General features: G+C 44.5%; 1 protein-coding gene across 3 annotated transcripts in view; it reads left to right on the top strand.

The window, feature by feature from the left end:
• Positions 1-7,369: 7,369 nt before the first annotated feature.
• LOC143299724 (deoxyribonuclease-1-like) overlaps positions 7,370-18,147 on the top strand; it is a 14,196-nt gene continuing 3,418 nt past the window's right edge. The window contains exons 1-7 of one of the 3 annotated variants that reach the window (XM_076613102.1): positions 7,370-7,427; positions 8,801-9,009; positions 9,793-9,881; positions 13,606-13,677; positions 14,992-15,098; positions 16,499-16,611; positions 17,641-17,804. In XM_076613102.1, coding sequence (XP_076469217.1) covers positions 7,400-7,427; positions 8,801-9,009; positions 9,793-9,881; positions 13,606-13,677; positions 14,992-15,098; positions 16,499-16,611; positions 17,641-17,804 — 782 coding nt within the window. In that variant the 5' untranslated portion in view covers positions 7,370-7,399. Of the gene's footprint in view, positions 7,455-8,691; positions 9,010-9,792; positions 9,882-13,605; positions 13,678-14,991; positions 15,099-16,498; positions 16,612-17,640; positions 17,805-18,147 lie in introns of those variants that run through there. The other 2 variants (XM_076613103.1, XM_076613101.1) reach the window with 2 other exon arrangements.

Genomic DNA, 18,147 nt, shown 5'->3' with positions numbered 1-18,147 from the left:
ATCTTTTGGATACAATAGAGACTGAAAATAGAGAGAGTGAAAGAGAGAGAGAGAGGTGGGGGGAGGGGGAGGAGATATAAAGGGGTAGAGAAGGAAGGAAGAAACTGACAACAGAAACAGAGAAATGGACAAAGATGCATAGAAAGACAGGCAGAAACACACAGACACACACACAGACACATAGAGACACACAGACACACACACACACGCTCGCACACACAAACACATAGAGGGACAGAGAGAGACAGAGAAGTGAGACACACAGAAAAACAGAAACAAACAGAAACAGAGAGGGAGGGGGAGATAGTGGGGTGGTCAAAGCTACTGATGATTAATTAGCCAGAAAAACAAACATTCATGAACACAGCTTCATATTAGTAATCCACTCAACTGACAAAGATTAGATTAAAATAACAGTGGCAAAAACTGCATTTACAAAATATGGTAAATCAAGTAGATCTTCAAGTTTGAAAATTTATACTTGGCAAAAAAAACACACCTACAAGTACAAGTGGCAAGATTTAAGTACTGTCAATACTTCTGAACACAAACTAATAAAGCAAAACATCAATCATTTAAAACAGTCCAAAGGTGACAACAAACTAGGTGTATACATACACCACCAGATAAAACAGAAGCGAGCGTGATCCTCTCCTCCACACACATAGATACAATGACTCTAAAATTTCTGTATTCCATATCCTCACAAACATGTACTCACAAACATATAATGTATAACACATTACATGTATGTATATATGTGTGTGTGTATATATATATATATATATATATATATATATATATATATATATATATGTATATATAAATTTACTGACAAAATTAATATATAATATGTAACTGTACAATCCTACAGAATTTCAAATGCACGCAACCCAAAATACATACATGTACACAATAAAATAACTTTGTGTGTGTGTGTGTGTGTGTGTGTGTGTGTGTGTGTGTGTGTGTGTGTTGTTGTTGTTGTTGTTGTTGTTGTTGTTGTTTGTCTTGTTTTTTTATTTGAATAAAAAGTATCTTCAGCTGGTGGTTTCTATGCAGGCAACAATAAATATTTCTTATCTGTATAAATTACCAAATTTTAGCCAAATGGCATTCACCAAAATGAACTTAGAACTGTCTTCGGAATATCAAACTAGACAATATATTATGCTTGTTCGTGCTGACACATCATTCCTCGATAAATCTGTCAGGATCAACGGACTTTTTCTATCAGTGAGAAATGAACGTATTTGATAAAGAACTGGTAGCACCAATTATCGTTTAAAAAATCTCAGCTAAGAAGACAAAAAAATACAAACATGTCTTTTTTTCTTTTTCTGTTTTTACCTTCAGAACGTTGGGTTGGAAGAGAACTTTCGTCTGGTAACTCATTAACTGATGAAGACCAGAGACAGCAAAACACGTTTGCAACCAATGCTTCTGACAGATTTTACAACTCAACAAGAAACCAAGAAAACGTTCAGTGTGATCGGTTTGTCATTCTCTACATAATAACTTCAAGAAGAATGACTCATTCTTTCCATCGGAGAAACATAAGGCTGAGCTCAGCAACCAACGATCATTGACATTTCATCTGCCTTCCATAGGAAGCAGCGATGTAGAACAAGGCTCAATCCACAAGCATAACCAAACAAATAATGTACAAACTCGTTTGACAGGACCAATATGAAAACAACACATGAAGCCATTTAGTATACTTACTTTTTAGCAAGTGTCGCGGAAAAGAAAAACAGACTGTGCTTTGAACTGAAAGTTAAAATGTTGTGTTTATTTGTCGGAAGTTAGGTCTGGCAGCCATGTTACACATATTACGAATCCCTTATAACATTACAAAAAGAAAATAGGGCCATTTTTTGTGGACCAATGAATATCTTTGAACTTGCAATAATTACGATCTGTTGAAATTTCCTTTAGATTTAAAACAGTTTCTAGTTCCCATTTCATAGAAATTGAGGGGATGCGTCAACTTATGAGCAATTTCAAGAGTGTGGTGTGTGGAGAACTGAGTGAAATGACATAAGGGCGAAAACTCTGTTGAGCAAAGAAAAAGCAAGGCGCAAAAGTTATGCCACTTGAAATATTGCACAGAGCATGTGCAAGTTCGTTCACACGTGCGCGTGTGTATGACAGTGTGTGTGTGTGTGTGTGTGTGTGTGTGTGTGTGTGTGTGTGTGTGTATTAAAAAAAGATTACATATATTATCATGACATGCTCAAGAACAATATATACGTATTCAAGAACTATTCAGTAACAGTTAAAAGAATTAGTTAATTCATTACACAGATCGCCTTAATGATGATGATGATAATAACAATGATACTGATCTTCTTCTTTTTCTCACTGGTTCATTGGCATAACTTTTTGTTAATTCGGCTACAGGGTGATTTAGACAAGTACGCGACTCTATCATTTCAACTTCAAGTTCACTCAGTGACACACGCGGCACACACCGGCTGGCACTGACACAGACTGACACACACTCAGCCTAGTGACACACACCGGGCACACACACACACACACACACACACACACACACACACCAGCCTCCCTTTCCACACTGGCGTACTCCCTCCCTTGGGTCTTGCAGTGCCGGCCTGCAATTCATACAACATCGACCGGCCTTAAGACCTACCGGCGACCCGCTTCACCTATGATTACATCTTCTTCTTTTTCTTTGTTCGTGGTCTGCAACTCCCACGTTCACTCGCCGTATGTCACGAGTGGGCTTTTACGTGTATGACTGTTTTTTACCCCGCCATGTAGCCCGCTGAACCCAGTGAAGCCATACTCCGTTTTCGGGGGTGTGCATGCTGGGTACTGTTTTCTTGTTTCCATAACCCATCGAACGCTGATATGGATTCATCATGGCCTGGCTTCGCTGACGAAGATCTAGGAAGGGCGTTGTCCACGTCTGATGCAGGCACGCTCATGGCTGACAAGGCCAATGCGGGAAAAGCAGAGTCGGCCGCAGCGGTTGCAAGGGAAAGTCTGGTCTGGGTTCGCGGCTGCAGCGTCGTGGTTCTTCCTCCTTCTGCGTTTGTCCTCAAGGCTGGCCCTGCGGTTGTTTTCGAAGGAGGAGACAGCTTGGTGGATGGTGCGTCGCCAGGTCTCTCGATCAGCGGCTACTGCGGACCACTGGCGATGGTCAATGTGACAGGCACCGAGAGCTTTCTTCAAGGAGTCTTTGTATCTCTTCTTGGGTGCTCCTCTGTCACGGTGGCCAGTGGACAGTTCGCCATACAGCGCGATCTTGGGCAGGCGGTGGTCCTCCATCCTGGACACGTGCCCTGCCCAACGTAGCTGGGTCTTTAGCAGCACTGCCTCGATGCTGATAGTCTTTGCCTGCTCCAGGACCTCGACATTTGTGATGTAGTCACTCCAGTGGATGCTGAGGATGGTGCGAAGGCAGCGCTGGTGGAAGCGATCAAGCAGTCGTATGTGGTGCCGGTAGGTGACCCAGGTTTCGGAGCCATACAACAGGGTGGGCAGTACAACAGCTCTGTACACGCTGATCTTTGTGTCTTTCTTCAGGTGTTTGTTGTTCCACACTCTCTTGTACAGCCTGCCGAATGCGCTGTTTGCCTTTGCAAGTCTGTTGTCGATCTCCTTGTCGATCTTGGCGTCAGACGAGATGGTGCAGCCTAGGTAGCTGAACTGGTGGACCGACTTCAGCTCTGTCTCACCGATGTTGATGTGAGGAGCGTGGAATTCTTCCTGTGGGGCAGGCTGGTGGAGAACTTCCGTCTTTTTCAGACTGACTTCTAGGCCGAAGAGCTGCGCAGCCTCTGCGAAGCAGGATGTTATACGCTGCAGGGCCGCTTCTGTATGGGCGACGAGATATGGATTACAGGATCTTTAACGTGCGTATTCAATATTTTGCTTGCGTATACACACGAAGGGGGTAATTCAGGCACAAACAGATCTGCACACATGTTGACTTGTGGGATCGGAAAAATCTCCACCCTTCACCCACCAGCCGAGGCGCCGCTACCGCCGAGATTCGAACTCGGGACCCTCAGATTGAAACCGATGGAGTCCAACGCTAGTTAACCACTCGGCTATTGCCGCGGCCCGTCGTATGTAAAACTAAAGTCACTCAAGTTGTTCAGATGAGCCCCAGAACGATCCTGTCCACACTATAAGCAGACCTAAGATCGAGTGGTCAGTACACACACTCGGATCAATAAAGTCATTTGTCACAAATGTCTCAGACTCTCCAACGATTTCACACAAGTGAACGGACACTCTGCATCGCTTACTACGCACAAGTGACCGGCCACTCTCCATCGTTCCAGTTCAGCCTGGTGTGCACATTGACTGGACACCTGCCTTTTCAGTTCACGATGTGACCTTGTGATAAGAGGGTAAGTTCCACACAGACTTACCCAAGATATATGATGGTGGAAGGATATATATACCTATCCTTCAGTGTAAGCGTATCCAGGTGTATTATTGGTCAGGTGTGTGCGACTTGATATACATCAGTAGTTTCTCAGTCGGTCAACTGAAACTCCTCACCCATGGCACCATCCTCCACCCTCCCTCCGCCCCAGTCAGTCCCTACTCAGTCCCACCCCCTGATCCCTGAACACAAGAACAACGAGATTCACCCTAGAAAGAAAGTATAAGACAGATAAAGAAGAACTAAAGAAAAAAATAGAAGAAGAAAGGAAGAAATTAAGAACAAGGAAGAAGGAACTTAAGACACATTCTATCTAAAAGAATTAGAATTTTCACGTAAATGAAAAGGGAAGTCCGGAAGGAGAGAATTATGTCTTTGCCAAAGCGTCAACTTAAACTCACACACACACACACACACACACACACACACACACACACACACACACACACACACACACACAAACGGAAGCAACGACTTTTCATAATTATTGTTGAAGAGGCGCCTTGGCCGAATCAATCAGCCAACATGGCTTCGGTTGATGAAGGTCAAGATAGCGGAAATAGAAGATTGGGTCCCGTACTCCTTTGCCGAAACCGAGACACGGTTGATATGATTTCACTGCTCCGATGTTTGCAAAAGGTAGTATATGGGGCATTTATTTATTTATTTATTTATTTTATTTTTTATAGGTGAAGTGATTTCGAAACAGGAGAACAGTGAATGAGTAATGAAAGGAGACTCGTGAGAATGCTATCCTCTTCTCCTCCATATCTACATTTCCAGCAACTATAGAGGGTGTGATAGCTTTTCGACAGGTGTGATGGAGTTATAACCATCGCTGAGTATGAAGTGGACATCAAGTAAATTTACTGGGGGCTATAGTGTGTGTGTGTGTGTGTGTGTGTGTGTGTGTGTGTGTGTGTGTGTGTGTGTGTGTGTGTGTGTGTGTGTGTGTGTGTGTGTCTGTGTGTGTGTGTGTGTGTGTGTGTGTGTGTGTGTCGTGTGTGTGTGTGTGTGTGTGTGTGTGTGTGTGTGTGTGTGTGTGTGTGTGTGTGTGTGTGTGTGTTCGCTCGAACGGGTACTGGTGCGTCAGTGTGCGTGCGGTTAGTTCTCACATCCAGCGATAGAAATGATCGTGGAAGGATAATCTCCAAAGATGCATATTGCACAGAACTGCTTTCGTGTGACGTGAATACAAATCACTGAACACGACAAATATGCATCGGAAATGCATTTCTTCTTTCTTTTTCTGCAGGTTACTCACCCATCATCACCATCATCATCGTCGTCGTCGTCGTCGTCACCATCATCACCATCATCACCATGATCATCATCATCATCTTCTTCTTCTTCTTCTTTTCCTTCGGTCCCACATAGGCTAGGGAATTTAGATTAAATTTTGCGTTAGGTCCAAATGTGAGCAACAAAACCGTTCTTTTTACGATAAAATAGAATAAATCAAACTGATCACACTGATATAAAGTTTACCACTGTAGTGGGCCGGGAACATACTTATAGACTTTGATTTTTAATGTCAAAATTCGTATGGTTTTATTGCTTCTGCCCGTGTGAGAGCGCCTTACAAAGAGTCGCAAGGCAAGAACATGTGAAGGTTACGAAAGCACGGTTTGATTGTCATCAGAGGAAAGCCGGCGTGTAGCGCGGTACAGTACATGTGACTGACTGCTGCCGCGCTGATGCTGATCTGTGGACAGGACACTGCGGTAGACAACAGATACTGTACAGAGAGCTATAGTAAGATAGGTCTTTGGGCTCAAACGGAAACAAACATTTTCAGTTTCATGTATTTTATACTAAATTGGTAGAAGACGCAAATTTGCTTTTATGAATGTTTTCCAGTTTCCAGTTTCAGCACGAGATTATTTAGTTCTTCAGTACAATTTTGTTGACATTTTACTGACGCAATGCACAACTTGCAAATACTTGAGACTCTGCTTATGAACATGTAGAATATAAATATCCAAATATGTGTTTACCAGGTTTGTTTGAATGAACATTGCGGGAGCACTGTCCAGACAATTAATTCGGAAAGTTTGGAAGGCACATGATGGCAAAATCGACCAACATGATGTTGGTCGATTTTGCCATCATCTGCCTTCCATACTTTCTGAATTAATTGTCTGGACAGTGTTCCGCGGACAATGATCATCCAAACAAACCTGGTTTACAGGTATTTAGGTATTTGTATTCTACACGTTAATAAGCAGAACTGGAAGTGTTTCTTGTGCATTGCGTAAAATGCCAACCAAATTGTACTTACGAACTAAATGATCCCGTGCTGCCTTCAGTCGTAAATTCACCTTTGCAGTCAGTAGAATACTGTTTTCATTCTTTATGAAATGTCATGACTAGTGAGAAACTGGAAAACATTCATAAAAGCAAATTTGCGTCTTCTACCAATTCAGTATAAAGTACATGAAATTAAAAATGTTTGTTTCCTTTTGACCCCAAAGAGTTCTCTTATTTTCTGTACGGTATCTATCATCTGCCGCAGTGTCCTACCAACGGAGGTATAGGACAGCATCAGCGCGGCAGCAATCAGTCACAAGTACTGTACAGCGCAAAACTTTACATCAATATGATTTATTCTATTTCAGCGTAACAAGAACGGTTTTGTTGCTCACATTTGGACCACTTTTGTATCCTGCCTGGACTAACAGTCTCCGACTGCACTAGGGGCACCATTAATGACCTGGCAACCAGTTGTCTCAATGGATCTATTCAATGTACTATCACTATTCATTTCAGTAATGTTGGTCCATCCATACTACGCCATCATAAGTGCTTATGAAACCGGAACTAAGTATTTGCTTCTTCAAGAGTCCGAGTACTCGCGCGTATTGGACGTGGGCGCAGAAAGCCATAAATAAAGATAAATTACCACACAAGTACAGCACAAGTGTTGTCATCCGCGTGCGAGCAGCTGTCCTGTTTCTTTCTCCGAAAGCTTCTATGTCTGGCACGAGGGTAGAGGTTGTGGGTGAGTTCACCATCTGATAAAATATGGGTGAGGGTGAGACAAGCATGCATGTCAGTGTGTGTGTGTGTGTGTGTGTGTGTGTGTGTGTGTGTGTGTGTGTGTGTGTGTGTGTGTGTGTGTGTGTGTGTGTGTGTGTTCGTCTTCAGTTTAACGTCTTTCCACTTGAAGTGATATGTGTGTGTGTGTGTGTGTGTGTGTGTGTGTGTGTGTGTGTGTGTGTGTGTGTGTGTGTGTGTGTGTGTGTGTGTGTGCGGAGTTCACCATCTCATAAAATATGGGTGAGGGTGAGGCATGCAAGCGCGTCAGTGTGTGTGTGTGTGTGTGTGTGTGTGTGTGTGTGTGTGTGTGTGTGAGTGTGTGCGGTGTTCACCATATGCAAAAATATGGGTGAGGATGAGGCATGCAAGTGGGTCAGTGTGTGTGCGCGCGCGCGCATGTGTGTGCGTGCGCGTGTGTATGTATTGTATTTGTGTGCGTGCGCGCGCGCGCGCGTGTGTGTGTTTGTGTGAACATATCGTGATAGATGCTTAATTAATAAAATAATTTTTTTGAAAAATAGAACGTCCCTACACGTACGAACCTGATTCATAGTTCTGATAAAACACAAGTTCAGTATAGAACTGTAAATAAAATTTAAAAAAATCACTAATCCAAGGAGATGTGGTATAAACACACACACACACACACACACACACACACACACACACACACACACACACACACACACACACACACACACACACACACACACACACAAAGTAAAAAACAAAAAACAACCAACAACAACAACTCGATATTGTAAAAAAAGAAATCAAAATATACAATTCCACACCTCCGTCAATTTACAGATTTTTAAAAAAGTAGTTCTACCTGCAGTATCAATGTCTAATTATCTCTGTCCTCCTGGACAGAGGCACGATTTGCATATGATGTAAAAGTTTATCATTCATTCATTTATCTATTTGCATCCTTATACTTCATGTTTTCCTACAGTACTCGGAGCCTTCAGCAGTGGCGTCAAATGCTGCCTTTTCCCCACTGACAACAAGTATTTATTTCAATTGATTGTTTACACAGCAGTTTGCGCCCATGTGCTCGGCTCCTGTGCTTGCTGTTGGAGAAGCAATCACTTGACTCCACACACACACACACACACACACACACACACACACACAGATGTACATGTATATGCAACAGCCAGGATGCATGTGTATCAGAAAAAAAAAGTCGAGCACCATACACACGTCACCAGTGATCGCTGGTCTCTCAAAGCGACAAACCGAACTGACTTACATGATATAAATCATTCTAAGAACACTTGAGCATGAGCAGGTATAAAAGGGGCGGCGTGAACGCGCCACCATTGTCTCCAGACGACTGTACGATCGAAGACACGATGCTGCGCTCCCTCGCTGTTCGTGTGGTGGTGTGCGGTGTGCTTGCCAATTTGGCGCTGCGAGCAGGATACGGGGAGGCGGCTGCAGTGCCCAGAGCCACGAGGATCCGGGTGGGAGCCTTCAACATCAGGACCTTTGGCAGAAGCAAGATGTCGCATGCTGTGGTGGCTGGACGGATCAAGGAGGTGGAATTGTGTTATGGACTGTTTTGTTGTTGTTGTTTCCTTTTCGCTTGAGTGTGTGTGTGTGTGTGTGTGTGTGTGTGTGTGTGTGTGTGTGTGTGGTAGAAGTAGTGGTAGTAGCAGCAGAAGTTGTTTTAGTGGTAACTGTTGAGGGGAGGGTGGGGAAGGATGAGGAAGGGGAAGAGGAGGAGTAAAGGTGTGACTGTGTGTATGCATGCTTGCATGCGCGCGCGCTCGCGCGTATGTGTGTGTGTGTGTGTGTGCCTGTGTGTGTGTCTGTGTATGCCTGTGTGTTGTGAGCGTATGTGCGTGTGTGTGTGTGTGTGTGTGTGTGTGTGTGTGTGTGTGTGTGTGTGTGTGTGTGTGTGTTATTAGCATACACACACACACACACTCTCTCTCTCTCTCTCTCTCTCTCTCTCTCTCTCTCTCTCTCTCTCCGACTTCCACCTCATTCTCTCTCACTTTCTCGGCCTACGTCGTTTGTTTGTTTGTTGTTTATCCCGTGACCATCTCACAAGTCACCGAAACTGGTGCGCCTGGCCATCTTCTCTTGGGTTTTTGCAATAGGACATGGAGGCACATTTTGTTCGTGATATTCTCTTTGGGTCAGAGTCCTTGAATCACGATCTTAATAGACTGAACTCAAACAATACCATGGTGTGTGTGTGTGTGTGTGTGTGTGTGTGTGTGTGTGTGTGTGTGTGTGTGTGTGTGTGTGTGTGTGTGTGTGTGTGTGTGTGTGTGTGTGTGTGTGTGTGTGTGTGTCTGTGTGTGTGTGAACAGATCGTGGAGCGTTACGACGTGCTCCTCATCCAGGAGATACGGGATCAGTCCGTGGACTCTGTCCGTCAGCTCTTGGGCATGCTGGAACAGTGAGATCACCATCTGTATCCTCTTCCTCTGAACAATCCTCATCTGTATCTTCTTCGTCTAGACAATCTTCATCTGTATTTTCTTCTGGACATTCTTCGTCTGTGTCCTCTTCGTCTAGACAATCTTCATCTGTATCATCTTCATTTGGACAATCTTCATATGTACCATTTTCATTTGGACAATCTTCATACGTATGATCTTCATCTGGACAATCTTTAACCTGTATCATCTTCATCAGGACAGTCATCACCTGTAACATCTTCATCAGGACAATCGTCACCTGTAACATCTTCATCAGGACAGTCATCACCTGTGTCATCTTCATCAGGACAATCATCACCTGTAACATCTTCATCAGGACAGTCATCACCTGTGTCATCTTCATCAGGACAATCATCACCTGTAACATCTTCATCAGGACAGTCATCACCTGTGTCATCTTCATCAGGACGGTCATCACCTGTGTCATCTTCATCAGGACAACCATCACCTGTGTCATCTTCATCAGGACAATCATCACCTGTGTCATCTTCATCAGGACAGTCATCACCTGTGTCATCTTCATCAGGACAGTCATCACCTGTGTCATCTTCATCAGGACAACCATCACCTGTATCATCTTCATCAGGACGGTCATCACCTGTATCATCTTCATCAGGACGGTCATCACCTGTGTCATCTTCATCAGGACAGTGATCACCTGTGTCATCTTCATCAGGACAACCATCACCTGTATCATCTTCATCAGGACGGTCATCACCTGTATCATCTTCAACTAGATAGTTTTCCTCTTTATCATCTTGATCTGGACAAACATCGTTTGTATCATCTTCATCTTTTCCATCTTGATCTGGTCAATCTTCAACTGTATAATCTCCATCTGGGCGATCTTCATCTGAACCATCTTCATCTCGACTTTCTTCTTCGGGGCAATCATCATCTTACCATCTTCGTCTGGACATTTTCCCTCTGCATATCATCTTCAATAAATCAGTCTTAATCTGTGCCATCATCTTGCATTGTTCATCTGTGTTACCTTTTGTCTAGACAATCTTTATCTTTACCATCTTCATTTCTACAATCTTTATGTGTACCATCTACATCTTGACAATGTTCACCTGTGTTGCCTTCATCTGGACAAACTTCATCTACATCACTGATCTTCACAATCTTCATCTGTACATCTTTATACGGACAATCTTCATCCGTATTATCTTCATGTGGACAATCTTGGTGTGCATGCTGGGCACGCTCTTGTTTCCATAACCCACCAAACGCGGACATAGAATATATAATTTAACGTGCATATTTAATTTGCACTGATGTGTGTACACACAAAGGGTGGGGGGATCACGCACAATTAGTTCTGCACATCTGTTAACTCTCTCCATACGAACGGCGAAAGAGACGACGTGAACAGCGTTTCACCCCAATTGCCACCATCAAAATATTGCAAGCGGAAGGCTCTTATACTGAAGAGGTGAATGTTGACAAAGAATACCACAATTCTGACGACGGAAGCTAAAGGTTGGGTCATTGACACACCCACTGGACATCCGAGGGGTCTGTGTAGAGGAGAAGAGAGGACTGGCCGTACTGAGTGAGTTAACCCGGCTGTAGGTTGGGGAAAAAATCGACCCTCAATTCGGAACCCAAGACCCTCAGGTCGACAGTCCAACACTGTAACCTCCCGGGTGTTTGCGTCTGTCACCACTGGGAGATAGGGGAAGTAATTAGTTACCTGTTCGGTGTTGGAGGAGGAACCGCCTTCTGTCACCACTTTCACTTTCACTGCGTTGACGGCCACAATCATCAATTTGATTTTTACGCCGTTTTGTTGGGTTGCGATGAAAGAGAAACAAACTACAGAAAGCGACAGACCTATTAGTGAGGATGAAAACCTAGTCCTACTCTAAGTGGGTTCTCCGGCAGGCTACTATCACTTCAATTTTCGCCCTTCCGAGCTAGCCAGTCCCTTGCTGATCTAAGACAGCAGGGCCCCAAAAATAAATTTAAAAAACCAAAAGTATTGGGGTAAGAGAGGGGGTGGGGAGGAGGAGGGGGGTGGGGGGGGGGTAAGGGACCTATTATCTAATCAACTACTGACTGGGGACCCTAGACTTAAAGGTGTCCAAGGTGTCTGCTGCTATAGCTGTTTCAGGCAGGTTGTTCCAGTCACGTATCGTTCTGGGGAAGAAGGAATATTGCCTGTATTGGGTTTTACACCGGATCTGGTTGAGCTGGCGGGAATGTTTCCTTCTTTGTCTGAGTGGGGCTGGCACGATGCGGCTTTTGTTGACGATCGCCTCTCCGTCCAGTATTTTTCGTAGCATGGCAAGCCTAGCTACCTTCCGTCTGTGCTGCAGAGTCGGCCATTGCAGTCTGTCGATCATCGCGGTGACACTAGATGTGTTGTGGTACCGGTTGACCACAAACCGTGCTGCTCGTCTCTGGACAGCTTCGATCTTCTTGATGTTGTCTTGGGTATGCGGGTCCCACACGGTGCACGCGCACTCCAAGATTGGTCTGACGAAAGTCTTATATGCTGTTTCTTTGACGGGCGCACTGCTGTGATCTTCAGGTTTCTTCTGCGGAAGCCGAGGGTCTTATTGGCTTTTGCACAAATGGTGTTGATATGCAGGTCCCAGCTGAGATCGCTTGTGATGGTAACGCCTAGGTATTTTGAAGTAGAGACAGTTTCTACGATATGGTTGTGGAGGGTATAGTCGGATTTTGCAGGACAGGATGATTTTGTAACTGGGAGAATAGTACATTTTCCAGGATGGAAAGCCATGTCCCAGCTGTGCTCCCCTCCCATGCTTCTAGCTTCTTGAGGTCTTCCTGAAGTAAGTTTTGGTCAGTTTTGGAGGCCTTTAAACGGTAGACAGCTGTGTCATCAGCAAACATACGTGTCAGTGAGGAGAGTTCTTCTGGCAAGTCATTGATGTACGCCAAAAATAGCGCCGGCCCTAAAACAGAGCCTTGTGGGACCCCAGACTTCACGCTGACCCGGCTGGAAGCTGCGCCCTCCACTACCACCGATTGTTGCCGGTCTTTCAAGAAAGCTCCTATCCATTTGTTGATCTTTCATTGGACGCTGTAATGTTTCATTTTGTGGATGAGGAGGCTGTGGTTTACTTTATCGAAGGCCTTCGCAAAGTCCATAATGATGACGTCCGCCTGATTTCCTTTCTCTACAGTACCAAACAGTTCTTCTGTAAAATTGAGTTGTTGTGTCTCACAGGACCGAAACTTGCGAAAGCCGTGTTGTTCACTGGGAGATAGGGGAAGTAAATAGTTAACTGTTCGGTGTTCGAGGAGGAACCGCCCATGGTGGATTGCCCTCACGTGTTGTAATGTGATGGCTGACAACGACACGTCAGAATCGGTTAGGCGTTGGACTTCTGATCCAATATTCACTAGTGATCAGAGTTCCAGGCCATGTTTCGGCATGGTGTTGTGTCCCTTGGAAAGGCAGTTTACTCCGATTTTCCTCTCTCCACCCTGGTGTGCATGGGTTGGTATACCTGATTCAGCTGGAGGGGAGGGGGATGAGTGGGGGTTAAATTGGCGGAATGAGAGGATTGGTGCCCTCTTTCTATGCTGAGCCCGAGACACAGTGGGCATGAATTCACTACCTCAGGTGCCGTAATGGGCATGGGGCTTTTAATTAATCTTTTACCTTTGACCTGACCATGACATGCTGGTGGATCTTTATTTCAGACCATTTGATTTCGTCATCAGTGAACCCATCGGCCGATCGTCGTACAAAGAACAGTATGCTTATTTCTATCGGTAAGTTTGTCAATGTCTACATTCTATCCTTCGTTTATTTTTCGTTGCCATCTGACTGCCTGACTGAATGTCTGCCTGTCAGCTTGTTTGTCTGTTTCTGTATGTCTGTAGAGGTTCTGTCCAGAACGTGTAATAGTCACAGATCGTCTGTTGCCCTACCGCTTGCATGAAATATATTCATACAAAAAGAAAAAAAAAAGCTAAGACAGTTCAGGTTATGTATATATTGCTGAACGTTTTTTTTTTGTTTGTTTGGTTGTTGTTTTTTTTGTTGTTGTTTTTCGCTGTTCAAATTCTCGTTCATGAGGGGCATAGGCCTAAAATGATTAAACCATCTAAGTCCCAGTTTCCTTGTCTCTCAGTATCTCTCTCACGGTAGAGTTAAGTTCAACGACCTATTAGTAAAAAGCCCTTAGAGTCGAGTTGGTCAGGGTTTTGGTCTTGGTTCGACGAGGGTTACATTGTTTTGGGGATTTCTCTGTGCGTTCTCTGTTTTAGAAAATAATTCAGAATTTATCTCACACACATTTGCCTGTTTCCATCACTGACAGAGTGTACAATATTGTACAATGCGTTTAACTGTTTCCAGCACTGACACAGTGTACACATTTACCTGTTTCCAGCTCTTATAGTATATACATTTACCTGTTTCCCACACTGACAATATACACATTAACTGTTTCCAACACTGACAGTAATTATATACATTAACTGTTTCCCCACACTGACAGTTTATGCTCTTATCTGTTTCCAGCACTGACATGATGAATATATTTACCTGTTTCCAGCACTGACGGTATATACGTTTACCTTTTTCCAGCACTAACAGTACATACATTTACCTGTTTCCAGCACTGACAGCATATACATTTACATGTTTCCAGCACTAACAGTACATACATTTACCTGTTTCCAGCACTGACAGTATATACATTTACCTGTTTCCAGCACTGACAGTCCAGCACTGACAATACATACATTTACCTGTTTCCAGCAATGCCAGTCCAGCACTGACAATACATACATTTACCTGTTTCCAGAACTGACAGAGTGTATACATTCACCTGTTTCCAGCACTGACAGTACACACATTTACCTGTTTCCAGCACTAACAATACATACACATACCTGTTTCCAGCACTGACAGTACATACTTTTACCTGTTTCCAGCACTGACAGTACATACATTTACCTGTTTCCAGCACTGACAGTACATAAGTTTACCTGTTTCCAGCACTGACAGTACATACATTTACCTGTTTCCAGCACTGACAGTTTCCAGCACTGACAGTATATACATTTACCTGTTTCCAGCACTGACAGAATGCTACTGCTTGGCGCCTACAAGTACGAAGACCCATCGGACGTGTTTGAGAGGGAGCCGTTCGTAGCCAAATTTGCCCCAAAGTCTGCTCATAACGGTATGTGCCTGCACATTTCATCCCGCAACAGCAGATAATTGTAAGGATATGGATGTATGTTGATAATAATGATTCCACATAGCGCTCACACTAAGTATCTATCTCTGTCTCTCTCTCTCTCTCTCTTTATGTCTCCATCTCTCTCTCAATGTCTGTCACTTTATCTCTGCGTCTGTCCCTGGCTGCCCCCCACCCCACCCCCCCACCCCCACCCCCTCCCGCGCCCCCCGCCCAACCCCCCTCTCTCTCCATTCCCTGCACTTTTCATCCGCACCAGGAAGGCTGCAACAGCAGATAATTATAATGTTGATGATAATTTGATTTTATATAGCGCTTACCCTCAGTAACGGTCTATCTGTCTCTCTCTTTATATCTCCATCTCTCTGCCTCAGTGTTTCTCCATGTCTGTTTCTGTGTCTGTTTCTGCATGTCTGTCCGTCTGTCTGTCTGCCCCCCTCCCGCCCCCCCCCCCCCACCCCCACCCCCCCGCCCCCCTCCTCATGTGCAAGAAAGTGATAGATTCCATGTGTATTATCAGATCAACTCTTTACATTGTGTCCCAACGTGTTTATCCATGAATTCGGCAAAACATTTAAAATATGTCATGACAAGATTTAGCTTTGGGCTTTCAGATATTCCAGTTCATCATTTTCGATACAGACAGTATAGTGATCGTGGTCTTATTTGTCCATTGTGCACAAATGCAGAAGAAAACGAATTACATTTCATGTTTTGTTGTCCAAAGTTATGTGAACTAAGGTATAATCTCATACCCCAGAAATGTTACTCTCAGCCTTCTGTGTTTAAACTAGTTTTGCTTATGACGTCACGTCGTGAAGAAGAAATCAGACAGTTTGCTACCTATTTATACAAAGTCTTCAAAATCCAGTCATTTAGTTGTTCCTGATTATAAATCTAGGTATTGTTTGGTTTTATTGTATCATATACTGTATGTCATAATGTTTTCGAAATAAGTTTACACACCACCCCTTCATATGGGACAAAGGCCTTTTTTGAATAAACAATCTCTCTCTCTCTCTCTCTCTCTCTCTCTCTCTCTCTCTCTCTCTCTCTCTCTCTCTCTCTCTCTCTCTCTCTCTCTCTCTCTCTCTCTCTCTCTAGTATCAAAATTTATTTTCCATGCGATCAAAAGGAGAAATCATATACTTAGACCCAATTAAGTGGAATTAATGTCAAGTCCATGAACATTATGATATTGTGAGATCTATTCAAGTGTTATAATACCCCTTCCCATGCCCACCCCCAGTCCCCTGGTTTTGAATTATGGTCCATGGCCAAAGTTCATTAAAACATTTTCGTTCGTTCTCTCTCTCTCTCGCTCTCTCTCTCTCTCTCTCCATTGGATCAGTAAAAAGCGAACCTCATGTCCTTCTCCCCAGACATGATCTCTCTGATCGGTTTTCACGCCAAGCCCAGCGACGCCACTGCCGAGATCGGTCATCTTCGTGACGTCATCTCCAGAACGCTGGAGAAAATGGGTCAGAACTCTGAGGTGACGCACGTGCGCTGTGTTGTCCGGTGTGTGTGTGTGTGTGTGTGTGTGTGTGTGTGGTCTGGAGAAAATGGTTCAGAACTCTGCGGTGACGCACGTGCTCTGTATTGTCCGGTGTGTGTGTGTGTGTGTGTGTGTGTGGTCTGGAGAAAATGGGTCAGGACTCTGAGGTGACGCACGTGCTCTGTGTTGTCCGGTGTGTGTGTGTGTGTGTGTGTGTGTCTGTGTCTGTGTCTGTGTGTGTCTGTGTGTGTGTCTGTGTCTGTGTGCCTGTGGGTGAGGAAGAAGAATGAGGAGAAGAAGAGCCAGTTCAAAACACTCGATATATCAAGGCCTTTAACCCCTTGATTGCTATTGATGAGCATGCTTGTCAGTGAAGGGCTGTCACCTCACTGAGACAAGACAGAGCTTACAGTTCAGGATGTCAGTGAAGGGCTGTCACCTCACTGAGACAAGACAGAGCTTACAGGTCAGGATGTCAGTGAAGGGCTGTCACCTCACTGAGACAAGACAGAGCTTACAGGTCAGGATGTCAGTGAAGGGCTGTCACCTCACTGAGACAAGACAGAGCTTACAGGTCAGGATGTCAGTGAAGGGCTGTCACCTCACTGAGACAAGACAGAGCTTACAGGTCAGGATGTCAATGAAGGGCTGTCACCTCACTGAGACAAGACAGAGCTTACAGGTCAGGATGTCAATGAAGGGCTGTCACCTCACTGAGACAAGACAGAGCTTACAGGTCAGGATGTCAGTGAAGGGCTGTCACCTCACTGAGACAAGACAGAGCTTACAGGTCAGGATGTCAATGAAGGGCTGTCACTTCACTGAGACAGGACAGAGCTTACAGGTCAGGATGTCAGTGAAGGGCTGTCACCTCACTGAGACAAGACAGAGCTTACAGGTCAGGGATATCAGTGAAGGGCTGTCACCTCACTGAGACAAGACAGAGCTTACAGGTGCTTACAAGTCTTATGCACTTCAGTGGAGCTCTGTTCATGGATCATATGCCTACTGTTCCTTTTTTGACAGCCGGTGGTTCTTGGAGATTTGAACGCGGACTGCTCGTACGCTGACCTGGGAGACAGAGAGACGGCCAACGACTACCTGACAGTGAACAATGGCACCTACACCTGGCTGATTGGGGAGGACGCTGACACCACTGTACGAAGCAGCACTGACTGTGCTTATGACAGGTGTGTTGTGTATGTGTGTGTGTGTGTGTGTGTGTGTGTGTGTGTGTGTGTGTGTGTGGAAAAAGACAGCTTCCTTTTACTTTTTTTTAATGTATACTCCCCCCCCCCAACGGCCCCCCGCACCCCACCCCTCTGTACCTTATTTCCCCTCGTCCTACTTTCCCACCACCCATATCCCCCCCCCCTCGCACTCACCCCGTCCCCTAAACTCGCACCAAACAATTTTTTCTAAACAAATGAAAATTAAAAAAATATCCTACACACACACACACACACACACACACACACACACACGTACACGTACACGTACACACACATCATATATATATACGCCTCCCACATT

Source organism: Babylonia areolata, chromosome 25 (assembly GCF_041734735.1).
Source record: "Babylonia areolata isolate BAREFJ2019XMU chromosome 25, ASM4173473v1, whole genome shotgun sequence".
NCBI classification, from domain to species: Eukaryota; Metazoa; Mollusca; class Gastropoda; order Neogastropoda; family Buccinidae; genus Babylonia; species Babylonia areolata.
Note: the sequence above shows the minus strand (reverse complement) of the source record. Positions and strands in the feature narration are given on the sequence as shown.